Raw genomic sequence first — 17,532 nt, forward strand, 5'->3', positions numbered from 1 at the left:
TTTAACCCACATACAGACTGGAAAAATCAGATGGGCATAGGTAGCCTAGATCAGAAGTACATAGAATGTTTTCAGGATAATTTCTTCGAACAATACGTTCTGGAGCCAACCAGAGAGCAGGCTATACTAGAGCTGGTATCGTGCAATGGGATAGGATTAATTTATGACCTCATAGTTAAGGCATCCCGAGGTAGCAGTGATCATAATATGATTGAATTTTACATTCAGTTTGAGGGAAAGAAAAGTGATTCCAAGGCTGGTATTTTAAACTTAAATAAGGGCAATTATGAGGGCATGAAAGTGGAGCTAGCTAAAGTGAACTGGCAAATCAGGTAAAGGGATAGGTCAATAGAGATGCAGTTGCAGACATTTAAGGGGATATTTCAGAATACACAGAAGAAATACATTTCAACGAGAAAGAAAAATTCCAAGGGTGGGACCTGTCATCCCTGGTTAACTAAAATAGTTAAAGATAGTATCAAACTTAAAGAAAAAGCCTATAATTGCGCAAAGATGGGAGGCAGGTCAGAACACAAGAACACAAAAACTAGGAGCAGGGGTAGGAAATTCAGCCCCTCGAGCCTGCTCCGCCATTCAATACGATCATGGCTGATCTCATCTCGGCCTCAACTCCACTTTCCTGACTGTTCTCCATAACCCTTCAACCCATTACTAATTAAAAATCTATCTCCTCCATAAATTTACTCAATGTCCTGGCATCCAATGCACTCTGGGGTAGCGAATTCCACAGACCCACGACCCTTTGAGAGAATAAATTTCTCCCCATCTCTGTTTTAAATCTGCTACCCCTTATCCTAAAACAATGACCTCTCGTTCTAGACTGCCCCACCAGAGGAAACATCCTCTCGACATCTACTTTGTCAATCCCCTTAATCATCTTATATACCTCAATTAGATCTCCTCTCATTCTTCTAAACTCTAGAGAGTAAAGGCCTAAACTGCTCAATCTCTCTTCATAAGACACTCATCTCTGGAATCAATCTAGTGAACCTCCTCTGAACTGCCTCCAATGCAACTACATCCCTCCTCAAGTAAGGGAACCAAAACTATACACAATACTCCAGGTGCAGTCTCACTAATGCCTTGTACAGTTGCAGCAACACTTCCCTACTTTTATACTCTATTCCTTTAGCAATAAATGCCAAAATTCCATTTGCCTTCCTTATTACCTGCTGCACCTGCATACTACTTTTCTGCGATTCATGCACGAGGACACCCAGCTCCCTCTGCACCAAAGCACCCTAAACTTTCTCTCCATTTAGATAGTAATTTGCTTTTCTATTCTTCAGAGCAGAATGGATAATCTCACACTTATCCACGTTAAACTCCATCTGCCAAATTTTGGCCCATTCACCTAACCTATCCAGATCCATTTGTAAATTTCTTATTTCTTTATTGCACAGTGGCGCAGTGGTTAGCACCGCAGCCTCACAGCTCCAGCGACCCGGGTTCAATTCTGGGTACTGCCTGTGTGGAGTTTGCAAGTTCTCCCTGTGTCTGTGTGGGTTTCCTCCGGGTGCTCCGGTTTCCTCCCACATGCCAAAGACTTGCAGGTTGATAGGTTAATTGGCCATTATAAATTGCCCCTAGTATAGGTTGGTGGTAGGGAAATATAGGGACAGGTGGGGATGTGGTAGGAATATGGGATTAGTGTAGGATTAGTATAAAATGGGTGGTTGATGGTCGGCACAGACTCGGTGGGCCGAAGGGCCTGTTTCAGTGCTGTATCTCTAAACTAAACTAAACTTACTATCCCATCTATTTTAGTGTCATCTGCAAACTTGGCTATAGTACCTTCTATCCCTGCATCCAAGTCATTAATATAGATTTTAAATAGTTGGGGCCCCGAGGACTGAACCCTGTGACACCCCACTAGTTACATCTTGCCAACCAGAAAAGGACCCGTTTATCCCGACTCTCTGTTTTCTGTTGGTTAACCAATCTTCTATCCAAGCTAATAAATTGCCCCTTAACCCCATGTGATCTTATCCTGTGTATTAACCTTTTGTGCGGCACCTTATCAAATGCCTTCTGGAAGTCCAGATATACTACATCTACAGGATCTCCATTATCCACTTTACTTGTCACATCTTCGAAGAACTCTAGCAAATTAGTCAAACACAATTTACCCTTCATAAAACCATGCTGACTCTGATGGATTGCGTTTTGACTTTCTAACTGTCCTGTTATTACTTCCTTAATAATGGATTCTAACAATTTCCCAACGACAGATGTTAAACTAACTGGTCTATCATTTCCTACTTTCCACCTCCCTCCCTTTTTGAATAAGGGTATTATATTAGCATTTTTCCAGTTCACTGGAACCTTTCCCGCATCCAGGGAATTTTGGAATATTATAACCAATGGATCCACTATCTCCGCTGCCACTTCCTTTAAGACCCTAGGATGTAGGCCATCAGGTCCTGGGGACTGGAGATTGGGCAGAATATTTTTTAAAAAGCAAAGAATGACTAAAAGATTGATAAGGAAGGTAAAATTAGAGTACGAGAGAAAGCTAGCTAGAAGTATAAAGACAGATAGTAAGAGTTTCTATAGATAGTTAAAAAAGAAAACTAACAAAGTGAGCATTAGTCCTATAAAAAGTGAGTCTGGTGAATTAATAATGGATAATAAAGGAGATGACAGATGAATTGAACAGATATTTTGCATCGGTCTTCACTATTGAGGATACAAGTAACATCTCAGCATTAGCTGCAAGTTAGGAAATGGAAGGGAGGGAGGAACTCAAGAAAATTACAACCACCAGGGAAGTGGTACTGAACAAATTGTTGGAGCTGCAGGCTGACAAGTCCCTGGGTCCTGATGGACTTCATCCTAGAGTGTTAAAAGAAGTGGCTAGTGAGATAATTGATGCGTTAGATTTAATTTTCCAAAATTCCCTAGATTCAGGGAAGGTTCCTTTAGATTGGAAAATAGCAAATGTAACTCCTTGATTCAAAAAGGGAGGGGGACAGAAAGCAGGAAACTACAGGCCCGTTAGCTTAACATCTGTCTTAGGGAAAATGTTAGAAGCGATTATTAAAGATGTTATAGCAGGGCATTTTGAAAAATTCAAGGTAATCAGGCAAGGGAAATCATGTTTAACAAATTTATTGGAGTTCTTTGAGGGAGTTACGTGTGCTGTGGATAAAGGAAAACCAGTGGGTGTATTGTACTTAGATTTCCAGAAGGCATTCGATAAGGTGCCACATCAAAGGTTATTACAGAAAATAAAAGCTCATGGTGTAGTAACATATTGGCATGGATAGAAAATTGGTTCGCTACCAGGAAACAGAGATTAGGCATAAATGGGTCATTTTCTGATTGGCAAGATGTAACGAGTCGTGTGCCACAGGGATCTGTGATGAGGCCTCAACTTTTTACAATTTATATAAATGACTTAGAAGAAGGGACCGAAGGTATGGTTGCTAAATTTGCTGATGACACAAAGGTAGATAGGAAAGTAACTTGCGAAGAGGACACAAGGAGGCTACAAAGGGATATAGATAGGTTAAGTGAGTGGGCAAAGACCTGGTAAATGGAGTTTAATGTGGGAAAGTGTGAAATTGGCCACTTTGGCAGGAAGAATAAAAAAGCATATTATCTAAAAGGGGAGAGCTCTAAGATGCAGAGGGATTTGGGCGTCCTAGTGCATGAATCGCAAAAGATCCGTATGCAGGTACAGCACGTAACTAGGAAAGCTAATAGAATGTTATCGTTTATTGCGAGGGGAATTGAGTACAAAAGTATCAGCTAAACAGGACATTGGTGAGACCACATCTGGAGTACTGTGTACAGTACTGGTCTCCTTATTTAAGGAAGGATGTAAATGCATTGGAGGCAGTACAGAGAAGGTTTACTAGACTAATACCTTGAATGGGTGCGCTGTCTTATGAGGAAAGGCTCGGCATGTATCCGCTGGAATCTAGAAGAGCAAGAGGCTACTGAATTGAGACATACAAGATCCTGAGGGGTCTTGACAGGGTGGATATGGAAAGGATGTTTCCCCTTGTGGGAGAATCTCAAACTAGGGGGTCACTGTTTAAAAATAAGGGGTCACCCATTTAAGACAGAGGTGAGGAGAAATTTTTTCTCTCACAGGTTCATGATTCTTTGAAATTCTCTCCCTCAAAAGGCAGTGGAAGCAGAGTCTTTGAATATTTTTAAGGCAGAGGTAGACAGATTCTTGATAAGCAAGGGGGTGGAAGGTTATTGGGGGTAGGTGGAAATGTGGACTAAATCAGTTCAGCCATGAACTTACTGAATGGAGGAGCAGGCTCGCGTAGCCTACTCCTGCTCCTAATTCGTATGTTCATAAGTCCCTCCCTCATTTGTGGTTTTAATCTGGTGCTTTTTCTGCAGCAAAGGATAAACAACTGGACCCCGACATGAGCAGACCCCGACATGAGCAGACCCTAAGCGGGGGCCCCCTTCCCCCTCTCTCCATTCCAGCTTGAAAGCTTTCAAATCCTGCTTGTTGACTAGCATACTCTGGCTACAATCAGAAACCCTGTTGGAGGAAATCATCCACAATGCTATCTCAAAAAAACTCACCGAACCATCATCTCCTCTTCAAACTAAAAGCCTCAGGACCACTGAATTCAGCTAGGAGCCATATGAATCACCACACTTAACAGACTGTATACCTTTTTGTTTTTAAATGGACTCTAACTCTACCAAATTTACCCTTCCCCACTCTGTAACCTATTGTGTGTGTAAATCTCTAGTGTGTAAGAGAAAGTGAAAGTTGGCACATTGTTTATTATTGTAATAGTTCAGTTTAGGTATAATAAAGTTAACCTCTTTGTTAACTCAAGAAAACCTGTCCAATTGGTTCTTGTTATGATCATAGAAAGTAATGAAACACCTACTGAATTGACCAGTACATCCATTTGAAGAATTAATTATACCTGTTGTGGTCAAACAAGGAGGGGGAAAAGAGGGAAGCCCTTTGACCCCTCCTCACTTGACCATAACAGGGACATAAAGTGATCAGACATGATGCTTTACATTATACTTTTTATTGTAATTTATAGTAAACAAATGAAAACTGTACTCTCTCTAACTATCTAGAACTAACTTTGATTATATCTGTCCTGCATTGTATATAGAAATCTAAATGGACAAATCCTCTTCAGAGAAATTCAGATAATTATATACTTGGCAACAATTATGTAATTCTTTCTTCTTTTGGGCCTCCTTATCTCGAGAGACAATGGATACGCGCCTGGAGGTGGTCAGTGGTTTGTGAAGCAGCGCCTGGAGTGGCTATAAAGGCCAATTCTGGAGTGACAGGCTCTTCCACAGGTGCTGCAGAGAAATTTGTTTGTTGGGGCTGTTGCACAGTTGGCTCTCCCCTTGCGCCTCTGTCTTTTTTCCTGCCAACTACTAAGTCTCTTCGACTCGCCACAATTTAGCCCTGTCTTTATGGCTGCCCGCCAGCTCTGGCGAATGCTGGCAACTGACTCCCACGACTTGTGATCAATGTCACACGATTTCATGTCGCGTTTGCAGACGTCTTTATAACGGAGACATGGACGGCCGGTGGGTCTGATACCAGTGGCGAGCTCGCTGTACAATGTGTCTTTGGGGATCCTGCCATCTTCCATGCGGCTCACATGGCCAAGCCATCTCAAGCGCCGCTGACTCAGTAGTGTGTATAAGCTGGGGGTGTTGGCCGCTTCAAGGACTTCTGTGTTGGAGATATAGTCCTGCCACCTGATGCCAAGTATTCTCCGAAGGCAGCGAAGATGGAATGAATTGAGACGTTAATTATGTAATTATTAATTATGTAATTAATGCAGATCAATTGACTGCTTTGATCTGTAAACTTCCCATCCTGGAACACATTTTTTGCAATTCTCAATTCTAGTTCTGAAATGCAAAACTGTTGATATTGAAACATTATTTATTTGCAGACATACCCAAAAATAAAAATAGTGCTGATTTTATGGTGCCCATGCAACTTTACAACTCGAGTATAGTAAGGAACCCAGTATTAAAATTTGATCTACATGGTATATGAGCAATTTGGAAATTAGTCGTACATGACATACTGCGCTAGATTAGGATCAACATCCATTTGAACATCCTTGCCCATCGGTTGTCAGACACATCTGTCTGGAGACAGTGAAGGACTGTTAATGTACAAAAGCTGCTGTTAATGCAACACATCAAGTGTGCAACAAAATTAGCTACAAAGTCTACATTTGTACTTATATCATTTGTAAATACAGTACCTAGAAAATCGACAAACGATATAGACAGGACTTGAAATATTTTTGTAACATTTTGGCATAAGAAATGTTATCAGTTCCATCAAACTGTTGAGAAAATAGCACATTTGTCAGAAACACAAACATTTTCTAGGGTAAGACAGTTAAAACAAGCGTAAGCTATGCAAATCAGATGCTCTAAGGAGAGTATAGCTACTAATACTCTCCCATCAAAAGTAGTTGTCAGAAACTGGCTTAAAGCTTTACCATCCTTTTATGCTGATTTACATAATGCTGCTTTTGGAGTGATGAAAAATATACTGAGCATACACTTCACTTTCTCAAATGCTAGATTCAATATAATTGTTAGTCTTAAATAACAGCATTTTTTGAAAGTGGGATATCTGGCATCCTTTTCTTTAAGTTCAAAATCTACTATACAAAAAAAGCTTTGCAAAATTTTCATTTATTTTAACCTGGAGGCAAAAATAGGTATGTTGCTTAGACTTTCTTTTGAGTCTATCAATCATAATTCATGTCAGGCAAAAAGCCATCCTGCAGTTTTAAAATAGAGGAAAAGACTTTGCTTACTAAAAGAAATTTAGACAGCACAAACAAAAGATTATTTTAAGATTTCTCAATACTGTAAATGGGGTTGTCATATGAAAATTAAATAGGGTGATTTAATATTGTACCACTGCGTTCCAATTTTCTTGAATTGTGTTAAGCACATATTATATTTATTGCTAATCACTGCTGCTTGCATTTTCTGAAAACCTACAACATCCTAATTTTTAATTGGCCTCTTGCAGAAAATTTTAGGTTGGATCCCTCATCCAGCTGGGAAGTAAAGGTTGACAATGCAACAAAAACAGTAAGATTTTATTTGCGCCTCATAAATATGTAATCAGTATTTATTTTATGACTTTCCAAGGATGTTTTGTTTAACTATTACAATTTTAAATTACTGTTCACCGATACAGTGAAGTATTTAGTATATTTCAGGTACTCTTAAAAGAATGTATCTGTGGTGAACGTCTACCACATATACAAACTAAATCTGATGATGTACATAACATATGCACTGATATAGCTTGTTTCTCAACAGCATGAAAATGTGAAATGTTTCTATAGAATATCACAAATACTAAAATTTAAAGAGAAAAAAAATCTCAATAACCATTGCAACAAAGAAGTGGCATAGTTAATTTAACAAATTCTTCCTAAATCATCTGGAGATAGTACAATAAGGTTAAATAACTGAGAACAAGTCAAATCTTAAAACATAACCTGTATACAAAAATATCATAGCCCCAATGTTCTGCTCATGCAAGTGAGCATTAATAGAAAAACATGGCACTTCAATAGGTGATCAGAACATCTCTAATTTCAAAGATCACTTCTGCACTGTGAATACTCGCATTCATTTTTGATAGTAATATAGCAGGGACTCAAATATTACTAAATTAGGCTTAAATATCATACCAAGTTACCCAAAAGTTGCCAAATAAATCAAGTTGAAACAAACTTAAATTTCTTGAATTCAGCAGATGCACTTTTGCTCGAGCTTTAATACAATATCTTATAAATTAACTGAAGTAATTGCAATTGTACCGTAACCTGGTAACTTTAAACATTGTAACTTGCAGTTACCACACAATCCTATGCATAGCTCGTTTAAAACATCTCAATGCCAAGTTTTATTTAGAACCAATAAATATGCATGACACGGTTGGTTGGAATTAATATTTAAATAAACAGCTGTTCAGTAGTGTGCAAATCTGATTACTTCAGAATCTGAGTACTTCCAAAGTACAACACCTTCTTGCACCTTTAAAACAGAACTCGCCCCCTTTCCCACATTCTCATCCACAAACTGCCCATCAATTCTAATGCCCAATGGAAAATCTCCAAGATATTTGGCCATAAAACTGTGACTGAAAAATTAATCTATTGTGGAATTATTTCACTTCCATAATTTTGAAAGACAGAACAATCAGCATCCTTTATCATACAAGAGGGAAATAAAAATATTGGGACAAAGCAAGTCCAACATACTGGATACCACTGTACATGTTCAACCATTTTATAAAATATAGCTCTTTACACAAAACTAGCTGTACTATTTTGAATAAGGGTTTAAAAATCAATTAGAAAAAAAATCTAAGAAGCCATACACTTGCTACACCAAGCATTGCTGTGGAAACATTCCTCAGTTTATTTTTGAGAAAAAATTGAAGACAATTCAAGTACATAACATCACATGTACACTTCTGAAAGTTCGGTTTTCGCCAACAAAAACACCTGCGATTTTTCATGTAAACAATTATGCTACTTCCTTCCAGGTAGTTGCTGCAGTGGCTGTAAAAGCTGTAGAACGCCTCAACTGTAAACTGTTACCATAAAAGTGGGTCACACACCTGTAAAGTATTTTGAACTGCACGTTCACTAAACTTTATCCACTCTCCAAAATACTTGAACAAAATCCAAAAACGAAGCCACAGTTTAAGCACAATTTCAAAAATCTAAAGAGTACCGTTACATCGTTTTTAAAAATGTAATAAATCGATCACACTAAATAACGAGGAAAGTTTGCAATTGTATTTTCAAATCCCTTGCCTCAATTCTTAACAGATACAGCAGGTATTAAATTTAACAAACAGACAAGATATATCTTACCGTAAGTAATACTGTTTTAAGGCAAACGCTGCATTAGGGCAACCTTTTGGAAAGTTTAACTCTTCCGTTATCTGTGACCATTTATTCTTGTCGGTTACCTGCAGCAAAAACAATAATCCTGATTAATATGCACACACATATTATCAGATATAATATACCATCTGTGCCTTCGCCCACTGTAACACGACCTGCGATTTTTAAAAAATAAATAAAGTCAACAGCACCTAAAGCGAAAGAAACTTTAGTACTTTCCTGGTTTCATCGGGCTAGAAAACGATGAAAACGTTAATATTTTCACCGTCCTAGCCATCCTATGGGCCTAAATGAGGCCTACGATTTTCCCCTTGAACCACGAAGCCTGACACTGCGAAGAAGTCGGTCTCACCCGACGCGACGACGAAAAAGGCAAACAAATGGTGCGAGCCGGTCCCCTGAAGTGCATTTCCTACCCCAGACACACTCACGATTATCGATGTTAAGCATGCCCGCTAATTTTGACTTGGCTGAAGTGCGCGCAGTGAAGCAGCAGCAGCTCAGCACAACAAGCAGGCCAGACACAGCTAACAACTGCCATTTACAACTCTCTGCCACACACACACACACCAAAAAACAGCTTTTTCTCCCTTTTACAGAAAAAAAAAACACAACAGCCCTCCCGACAGGTTTTCCAAACTGTGGAGATCCAACACCACTCGTAGCCAGATTAAAGAAAATGTGGGATATTCACCTTGGCGAATCCTCCTAGGCTGGTGACTCTGGTGTAGAGAGCGTGAAGATCCAGTTCCTTTCCACCCACTATTGGGATCTTTTTAAAAGGCGTCCTGAACAGCAACAAAGAAAAGAGAATAAATCAGACCCCCCCACCTTCCAAAAAAAAACCTCTTGAGGAAAGCGCCCAAAGTTTTATGCGCGTTTAAAATCCCAATTCCTTACCCTCTGTTATGGTGAAACTGCCGCAGCTCCTCCAGGAACGCCTGCCTTTTCCTCCGCGGGTCTGAAGGCTGCATTTTCCCCGTCGAATTTGCCATCTTTTTCATTGTTGTTATTGTTATGTGTGTGTGTGTATATATATTGGAGTGGGTGGGGGGTTAAAAAAAAACAGCAAAACAAAAAACCCTCTAGAAACTTATTCAATATCTGAAAGGAGAGCCGGTCCGCCGCGGCTCAGTCATTGATGAAGCGAGTGCGAAAGTTTAAGAAGGGGGTAAAAGAGAAAAGAGGGGAAAAAAAAGTAACGACTCGCTTCTACTCACTCTTTTCGATCTCCCTTTAACCAAAAATACACACAAAAAAAACTTACATCTTGTTCTCTATGTTCATGTGATTTTTTTTTGAAAATACGCTGTATAAATGTGTGTGTGTATTTTTGGTGTAATTTTTTCAGACGGGCTGCAGTGTTATAAGCGGCTCTATGCAGTCACTCGGCTTAACATTAACTCACACACAGAGAAACACACACACAAAAAAAACACAGCAGCAGTGGTGCTGCTGACGGCAGCGGCCGAGGCACCAAACAGCAGTGGCGGCTCGAACCTCCCTCGGAGAAGCGAAACAATAGCGCCTCGTCTCAACAAAACCGGCCACCACAGCCTGGGCCCCAGGAGGGGGTGCCCCTATTCAACCATTACACGACACCCCTCCCCCTCGCCGGGCCGGGCTCGAGCTCTCCGCACACAAAATGGCGGCGCCCAGCGCTGTAAGGGCGGTCGTCGCTGCTCTCCCTCGTCAAACTCTTTTCCATCAGATTTTTTGTTTGTAGCTGGGATTTTTGTTTGAAGGACGCGGACTCTGCTTGAAGAAGGTGGAGTGTTGCGATTATATTCTATTTGTGAAAGGAAGGTGATGGTCCTTAGCGTGATGGAAATATTACTCTGTGTGTGTGTATGTATGTATGTGTCTGGCTTGCGAGGGGAGGCGGCTTTCTTCCTTTTAGAAAGGGAAAAATAGTTTTTCTTTTTCTAAAAAAAAAAGCTGTGAGCAAATTAGTAAGAAGGAGTTGTGAGTACTCTGCTAAATTTAGTCGCTGCGTTCGTGTCGAGTTACGAAAGTTGAAAGGGAGTCCCAGGCGGTTGTCATTGCGAGTTAATGCTGCTGGCTGGCAAATGGGTTTTCCCGCACTGGTGGATTTTATCTGTTGTGTTTGAGTTAATTGAAGTTGCGTATTTAAGACAAAATGAGTAATTGTCACTGTTGAGATCTGTATTGTGTTCAGAGTTAGGCGATGCTCCAATTTTTACTGTCATCTAAAACTGTTTTTTCCTAATTTGAATTCTGCAAATGTTGTTGTTGTGGGGTGTACTAAGTTCTGTTTGTGAGGGGGTTAAATCCAAAATGACGCAGATTTTAGCTTTACTAGTAAAAACAATTTCTTACATTTATATAACGCTTTTTAACGTAGTGAAACTTCCCAAGCGCTTCACAGGACGATTTATCAAATAAAATTTGGCACACAGCCACGATACGAGGACAGGTCTCTCAAAGCTTGGGCAAAGCTTAATAATTGTCTAAATTTTTCGTGTTTTTATACTTGTACATACATATTTTGTATGAAGCATTAAAGTTTTGAAAAAACAAGTCTTGCGTTGCAGTTGAATCTAACCCAAAATAATGCAGCTTATGTTTTTCTTTTATTGGTACATATTGCTACATTTCAATGAAATGTAAAGTTGTAACATCATGTTAAAGTTATTTTAAATTGTACCAGTGATTTATAAATTTACTGAATCCAAATTTAAAACCTGTCAAACCCTTGGGGAGGATGCAGAAGAAATTTACTAGAATTGTACTAGGAATGAGGGACTTTAGTTATGTGGTGAGACTAGAAAAGCTGGGATTGTTCTCCCTGAAGCTCTGAACATTAAGGGGCAATTTAAACAGGTGTTCAGAATTACAAAGGATAGGGAGAAACCGCTTCCACTGTTAGGAGGGTTGACAATCAGAAGATACAGGTTTAAGATAAGAGACAAGGGGGAGATGAGAATTTTTTTGACTCAGTGTATTCTTATGATCTAGAATGCACTAATCACCCAAAACCAGCTTCAGTGGGCGGGTCACGTTCACATACCTGACAGCAGGCTCCAGAAACAACTCTGCTCGGAACTTTGTTGCAACAAGAGACTTCCAGGCAGGTAGAGGAAACTCTTTAGGAGTGTTCTCGATGCATCTCTGCAGCGATGCAACATCCCATCAGATCGTGGAAATCCCTGGCCCGCGACCACCCAAAATGGAGAAGAAGCATTCAGGAAGGCACCGAGTACCTTGAGACTTCGGGAGCATACGGAGGCCAAGTCCAGGCAGTGGAAGGAGTGCACAGCCCCAAGCAACTCATCTGGTCAATCCTTCAAACACTATCTTCCCCCATGGCTACGGATTGTGCATCGGACTCGTTAGCCACCTTAAAACACACTGGCATGGAGGCCTCGATTCTGAGGGGCTGCCCAAGAAGCGAATACGCTACCTGAAAGGGTGGTGGAAGCAGATTCAGTGGTAATTTTCAAAATTGAATTGGATATATATTTTGAAGGGGAAAAATTTGTAGGGCTGTGCAGGAAGAAGAGGGGAGTGGAATTAATTGTATAGCTCTTTGAAAGAGCCTACAAAAGTAAATGACCTGTGCTGTAAGAATTTATGAATATGTGTGTGTTTTATGTTTATTTGTAGCTCAGTTGGTAGAACTCTTGAGTCACAAGGTTCCAGGTTCAAGTCCCACCCCAGGACTTGAGCGCAAAAATCATGGCTGACATACTGAGGGAGTGCTGTACTGTCAGAGGTGCCGTCTTTTGGATGAGACGTTAAACTGGGGTTCCATCTGCTTGCTTGGGCAAATTTGAAAGATCCCATGGCACTATTTCTAAGAAGAGCCAGGGGTGTTATCCCCAGTGCCCTGGCCAATGTTTAGCCCTCAACTAATATCACAAAACCAGATTATCTGGTCATTATCACATTGCTGTTTGTGGGCGCTTGCTGTGTGCATGCTGGTTGCCGCGTTTCCTGCACTACACTTCAAAAAGTACTTCATTGACTCTAAAGCACTTTGAGACGTCTGGTGGTCATAACGGGTGCTATATAAATGCAAGTCTTTTTAATATATATCTGAGGATGGTATGAACTACCTGCAAGAGGACATAGGCTAGCAGAATGGGCAGACGGGTGGCAGATGGAATTTAAAACTAGCAAGTGTGAGGTAATGCATGTTGGCAGAAGGAATAGGGAGAAGCAATATATACTTAATGGCACAGTTCTAAAGTGTGTGCAGGAACAGAGGGATCTGGGGATGCAAGTGCATCGATCTTTGAAGGTGGCAGGACATATTGCGAGAGTGGTGAGCAGAGCATATGGGATCTTGGGCTTCATAAAGAGAGGCATTGAGTACAAAAACAGGGAAGTTATGCTAGATATAAAGCTTTGGTTAGACCCCAACTGGAGTATTGCGTCCAGTTCTGGTGACTGCAGTTTAGGAAGGATGTGAGTGTCCGTGAGAGGGTGCGAAGGAGATTTATCAGAATGGTTCTCGGGATGAGAGATTTCAGTTACAAGGTTAGGTTGGAAAAGCTGGGGTTGTTCTCCTTAGGCTGAGGGGAGATTTGATAGAGGTGTACAAGATTATGACCAGCTTAGATAAGTTAGACAAGGAAAAACTGTTCCCATTAACTGATGGTACAAGAACTAGGAGACACAGATTGAAGGTTTTGGACAAGAGATGCAGGGGGAATGTGAGGAAGAACTTTTTTACGCGCGGGTGGTAATCACCTGGAATTTGCTGCCCACAACGGTGGTGAAAGCGGAGACAATGACTTCAAAAGGAAATTGGATGGCCACTTGAAGGAAATAGACTTGCAGGGCGATAGGGATTGAGCAGGGGAGTGGGACTGACCGGATTGCTCTGTGGAGAGCTGGCATGGGCCAAATGGCCGCCTCCTGTGCTGTAAGTGGTTCTATGACTCTTATAATTAGTAACCTCTCAGAGGTGTAATCATCCAAGAAAAAGGAAATATTAGGGTTACCAAAAGCTTGGTCAAAAAGATGGGTTTTAAGGCAGATGAAAGAGGGGATGAGTTCAGGAAACAGTTCCACAGCATAGGACTGAGGCGTGGCCACTAAACTAGGGTAAAAGGAGAGTGGAGTGAAGGCACAAAAAAACAATCAAAAGAATGGAGATTTTGGAGGAGTTGGCATAGGGCTAGTGTAGCTTACTGCAATAGTGAGGAGCAAAACCATGAAGGGATTTAAGCACGAATTTTAAATTGGCTCCTTGTCCCCAAATATCAATTTCGGTTCATAAGGACAATAGGGATTTGGTCTGGGATAGGGTATGGGAAGCAGAGTTCTGAATGAGCTGAAGTTTAAGAGCCTGTAGAACAGAATGCTGTCTGCAAGAGCGTTAGCAAGTCTAGAGGTGACTGATTCATGGCTGAGAGTTTCAGCAGCGTGTGCGTTGAGGCCAGAGCAAATTTGGACAATGTTGAGTGGAAGTCGGCAGTCATTGTGATGGTTAGAAGCTCACCTCAGGATCATATATAGGACATTAAGGCTGTGAACAGAATGGTTCAATCTGCAGCAGTGATTGGGAAGGGAGAAACATAAGAGCAGGAGTTGGCCATTCAGCCCTTCAAGCCTCCTCCACCATTCTAGATCATGGCTGATCATCTACCTCAACGCCATATTCCCGCGCTATCCCCACATCCCTTGATGTCATTAGCAACAAGAAATCTATCGATCTCTGTCTTGAACTTATTCAGTGACAGCTTCCACCACCCTCTGGGGCAGAGAATTCCAAAGATTCACCACCCTCTGAGTGAAGAAGTTCCTCCTTATCACAGTCCTAAATGGCTTGGTCTTTATTCTGAGATTGTGTCCCCTGATTCTAGACCCCACAGCCAGGGGGAACATCCTTTCTGTATTTACCCTGTCTATCCCTTTTAAGAATTTTGTAAATTTCTATGAGATCGCCTCTCATTCTTCTAAACTCCAGAGAATACAAGCCCAGTCTCCTCAGTCTTAGGACAATCCCACCATCCCAGGAATCAGTCTGGTGAACCTCCATTGTACTCCCTCTATGGCAAGTAAATCTTTCTTCAGGCAAGGGGACCAGAACTGCACACAATGTTCCAAATGCAACCTCACCAATGCTGGAAACAATTGAAGCAAGCCTTCTTTGCTTCTGTACTCTCACCCTCTTGCGATAAAGCCTAACATACTGTTTGCCTTCCTAACTGTTTGCTGTATCTGCATATGAGCTTTCAGTAACTTATGAACAACAACACCTAGGTCCCTTTGGATATCAACACTGTGCAATCTCTCGCCATTTAAGAAATACTCTGCACCTCTGTTCCTTCTACCAAAGTGGATAACGTCACACTTATCCACATTCTATACCATCTGCCATGTTCTTGCCCATTCACTCAGCCTGTCCAAATCCCCTTGAAGCCTCTTTGCATCCTCCTCACAATTCACTTTCCTACCAAGTTTTGTGTCATCTGCAAACTTGGAAATATTACAATTGATCCCCACATCCAAATCATTGATATATATTGTGAACAGCTGGACTCCAAGCACTGATCCTTGCAGTATCCCACTGGTCACAGCCTGCCAACCTGAGAATGACCCATTTACTCCTACTTTCTGTTTTCTGCTTGTTACCCAATCCTCAATCCATGTTAGTATATTACCCCCAATCCCATGCGTTTTAATTTTGCTTACTAGCCTCCTATTTGGGACTTTCTCTAAAGCCTTCTGAAAGTCCAAGTACACCACATCCACTGGTTTCCCCCTTATCAGCTCTGCTAGTAACATCTTCAGAAAAACTCTTAACAACTTTGTCAAACATGATTTCCCCTTCATAAATCCATGTTGATTCTGCCCAATCAGACCATTATTTTCTAAATATCCAGTAATTGCATCCTTTATAATAGAGTCTAGTATTTTCCCTACTACCAGGAGATGGAACAAGTAGCAAATTATGGAGTTTGTGGCAGGAGCTGAAGACAGTACTTTGGGTCTTCCCAATGTTAATTGGAAGAAACTGCATTACATCCAAGACTGAATGTTAGACAAGCAGCCTAACAACATGGGTGGTGTTTAGGAGAGGAGAGCTGGCAAGAATCAAAGCTGATGGTGCTGAATGTTTTAGTGTATATAAGGAAGCTGACCACGTATCTTTTTGGATGAAGGGGCCAAGGATGGATCCTTGGGTTATTCCTGAGATAATGGTGCTGAGATGAAAAGAAATGTAATTGCTGGAGATGCTGTGGCTATGACTAGACAGGAGTGAAACCAAGCAACAAAAAAAAATTCCTGAATTGGGTAATGGAGGATAGACATTAGTGGAGCATGGTGTCATCTGTCAAAGGTTGCAGGGAGGGCGAGGAGGGAAAATGCATTAAGGTCACGCTTGGAGAGCAGGTATGACTGATCAGGATTATTTTATTTCTGTGGCTGTGGTGGAAACTTGATTGAAGAGATTCAAAAATGGAGTTGCAGGCAAAATAGGGATGGATTTGGGAGGCGACACCTGTACGAACTTTGGAGGGGAAATGGAGATTTACAATGGGATGATAGTTTGAAAGGACATTGGGTTCAAGGATGTTTTTTTGAGGTGAGGATTCAAATGCAAATTAGTTGTATGTCACAGTGATTAAATGATAAATTCATTTGTTGAAACTTGTGAACAGCACATATTTACTCTGAAACTGTGTATTTGTGGGTGCATTTATACTGAGAGTGCAGTGCCAGTGTAAAGTGATTTCCACACCTGCAAAGAGTTCTTCAGCTGGGCAATTCAGAACAGCAGAGTCTTCCAGCCAACTTATCCAGTGAATAGCTAAGCCATACAGACTGTGAAGGTCATTGGTCCAATCTACAAAAAGCTTTGAGGTAGCTGATCCTAGCTACAACGGCATATGAAACATTACAATTTTTTTTAATGCTGGAAAAAATCAGCTAGGGTTCCCACTCTTGACTGCAATCCAGTGACCCTAATGGAAGTGCACATCTGTGGACTTTGGGTGAGAACATAATCAGGTTTGGCTGTGATTTCCCCTTCCACAATTCTAAAATTCACAAACATTTACTGTCAATACAGACATGAATAATGCCTACTTGGGTGAGATACTGAAGGGTAACTGCCTGTGAACCTGTACTGCAACAAGGAGTCAGCATCTTCAGAAGTGAAGAGAAGGAAATTTTGTTTTTTATTAAAAACTCATTTTGTTTTATGTTGCTTGATAATGACTTATCTAGAGGCACTGCATGCTCATCTACTGAGTTTGTTTATCAAGTTACTGCTTTCAGATATGCTGTTAGGAATAGGGCCACAGTTGTCCAGTTGCTTTCCCATGAGAGAGAGAGAAAAATTTAGCAGATAAGTCACATGGGAGGCTACTCTAATGTCATTTCTAGCAACTGGTAACATAGACAGATGCCTGCCTTTTCAACTGGGAATTGATGCCAAGAACTGCAGTTTTAACATTTATTTTTAAGCATTTCATTTAAACAAAAAAAATTCATGTTTATCATGACTTAGCTTGGGTAGTGAGTGTCAGTGCACTATTCCATGGTAGGGACATCAGAGCGGGGGCTAGTCCTTTTTTCTATCTGGTGTACTCACTCAGAACTACTG

At 40.9% G+C, this 17,532-nt stretch overlaps 2 protein-coding genes across 3 annotated transcripts in view; one reads left to right on the forward strand and one right to left on the reverse strand.

Annotated features, from left to right (window-relative positions):
• The window catches only part of arid2 (AT-rich interactive domain 2), a 172,334-nt gene extending 161,793 nt beyond the window's left edge, over positions 1-10,541 (reverse strand). Inside the window, exons 1-3 of the mRNA XM_068050387.1 lie at positions 9,849-10,541; positions 9,643-9,736; positions 8,916-9,013 (exon numbers count right to left, since the gene is read on the reverse strand). Coding sequence (XP_067906488.1) covers positions 8,916-9,013; positions 9,643-9,736; positions 9,849-9,952 — 296 coding nt within the window. The 5' untranslated portion in view covers positions 9,953-10,541. The remainder of the gene's footprint in view (positions 1-8,915; positions 9,014-9,642; positions 9,737-9,848) is intronic.
• A 35-nt stretch (positions 10,542-10,576) lies between these two features.
• LOC137379491 (probable N-acetyltransferase 8B) overlaps positions 10,577-17,532 on the forward strand; it is a 58,372-nt gene continuing 51,416 nt past the window's right edge. The window contains exons 1-2 of one of the 2 annotated variants that reach the window (XR_010976828.1): positions 10,577-10,716; positions 11,928-12,543. The gene's annotated coding sequence lies outside the window, so the exon portion shown is untranslated. Of the gene's footprint in view, positions 10,717-11,927; positions 12,544-17,532 lie in introns of those variants that run through there. The other variant, XM_068050393.1, reaches the window with a different exon arrangement.

The sequence above is a fragment of the Heterodontus francisci genome, chromosome 18, assembly GCF_036365525.1.
Source record: "Heterodontus francisci isolate sHetFra1 chromosome 18, sHetFra1.hap1, whole genome shotgun sequence".
In the NCBI taxonomy this organism is placed as follows: domain Eukaryota; kingdom Metazoa; phylum Chordata; class Chondrichthyes; order Heterodontiformes; family Heterodontidae; genus Heterodontus; species Heterodontus francisci.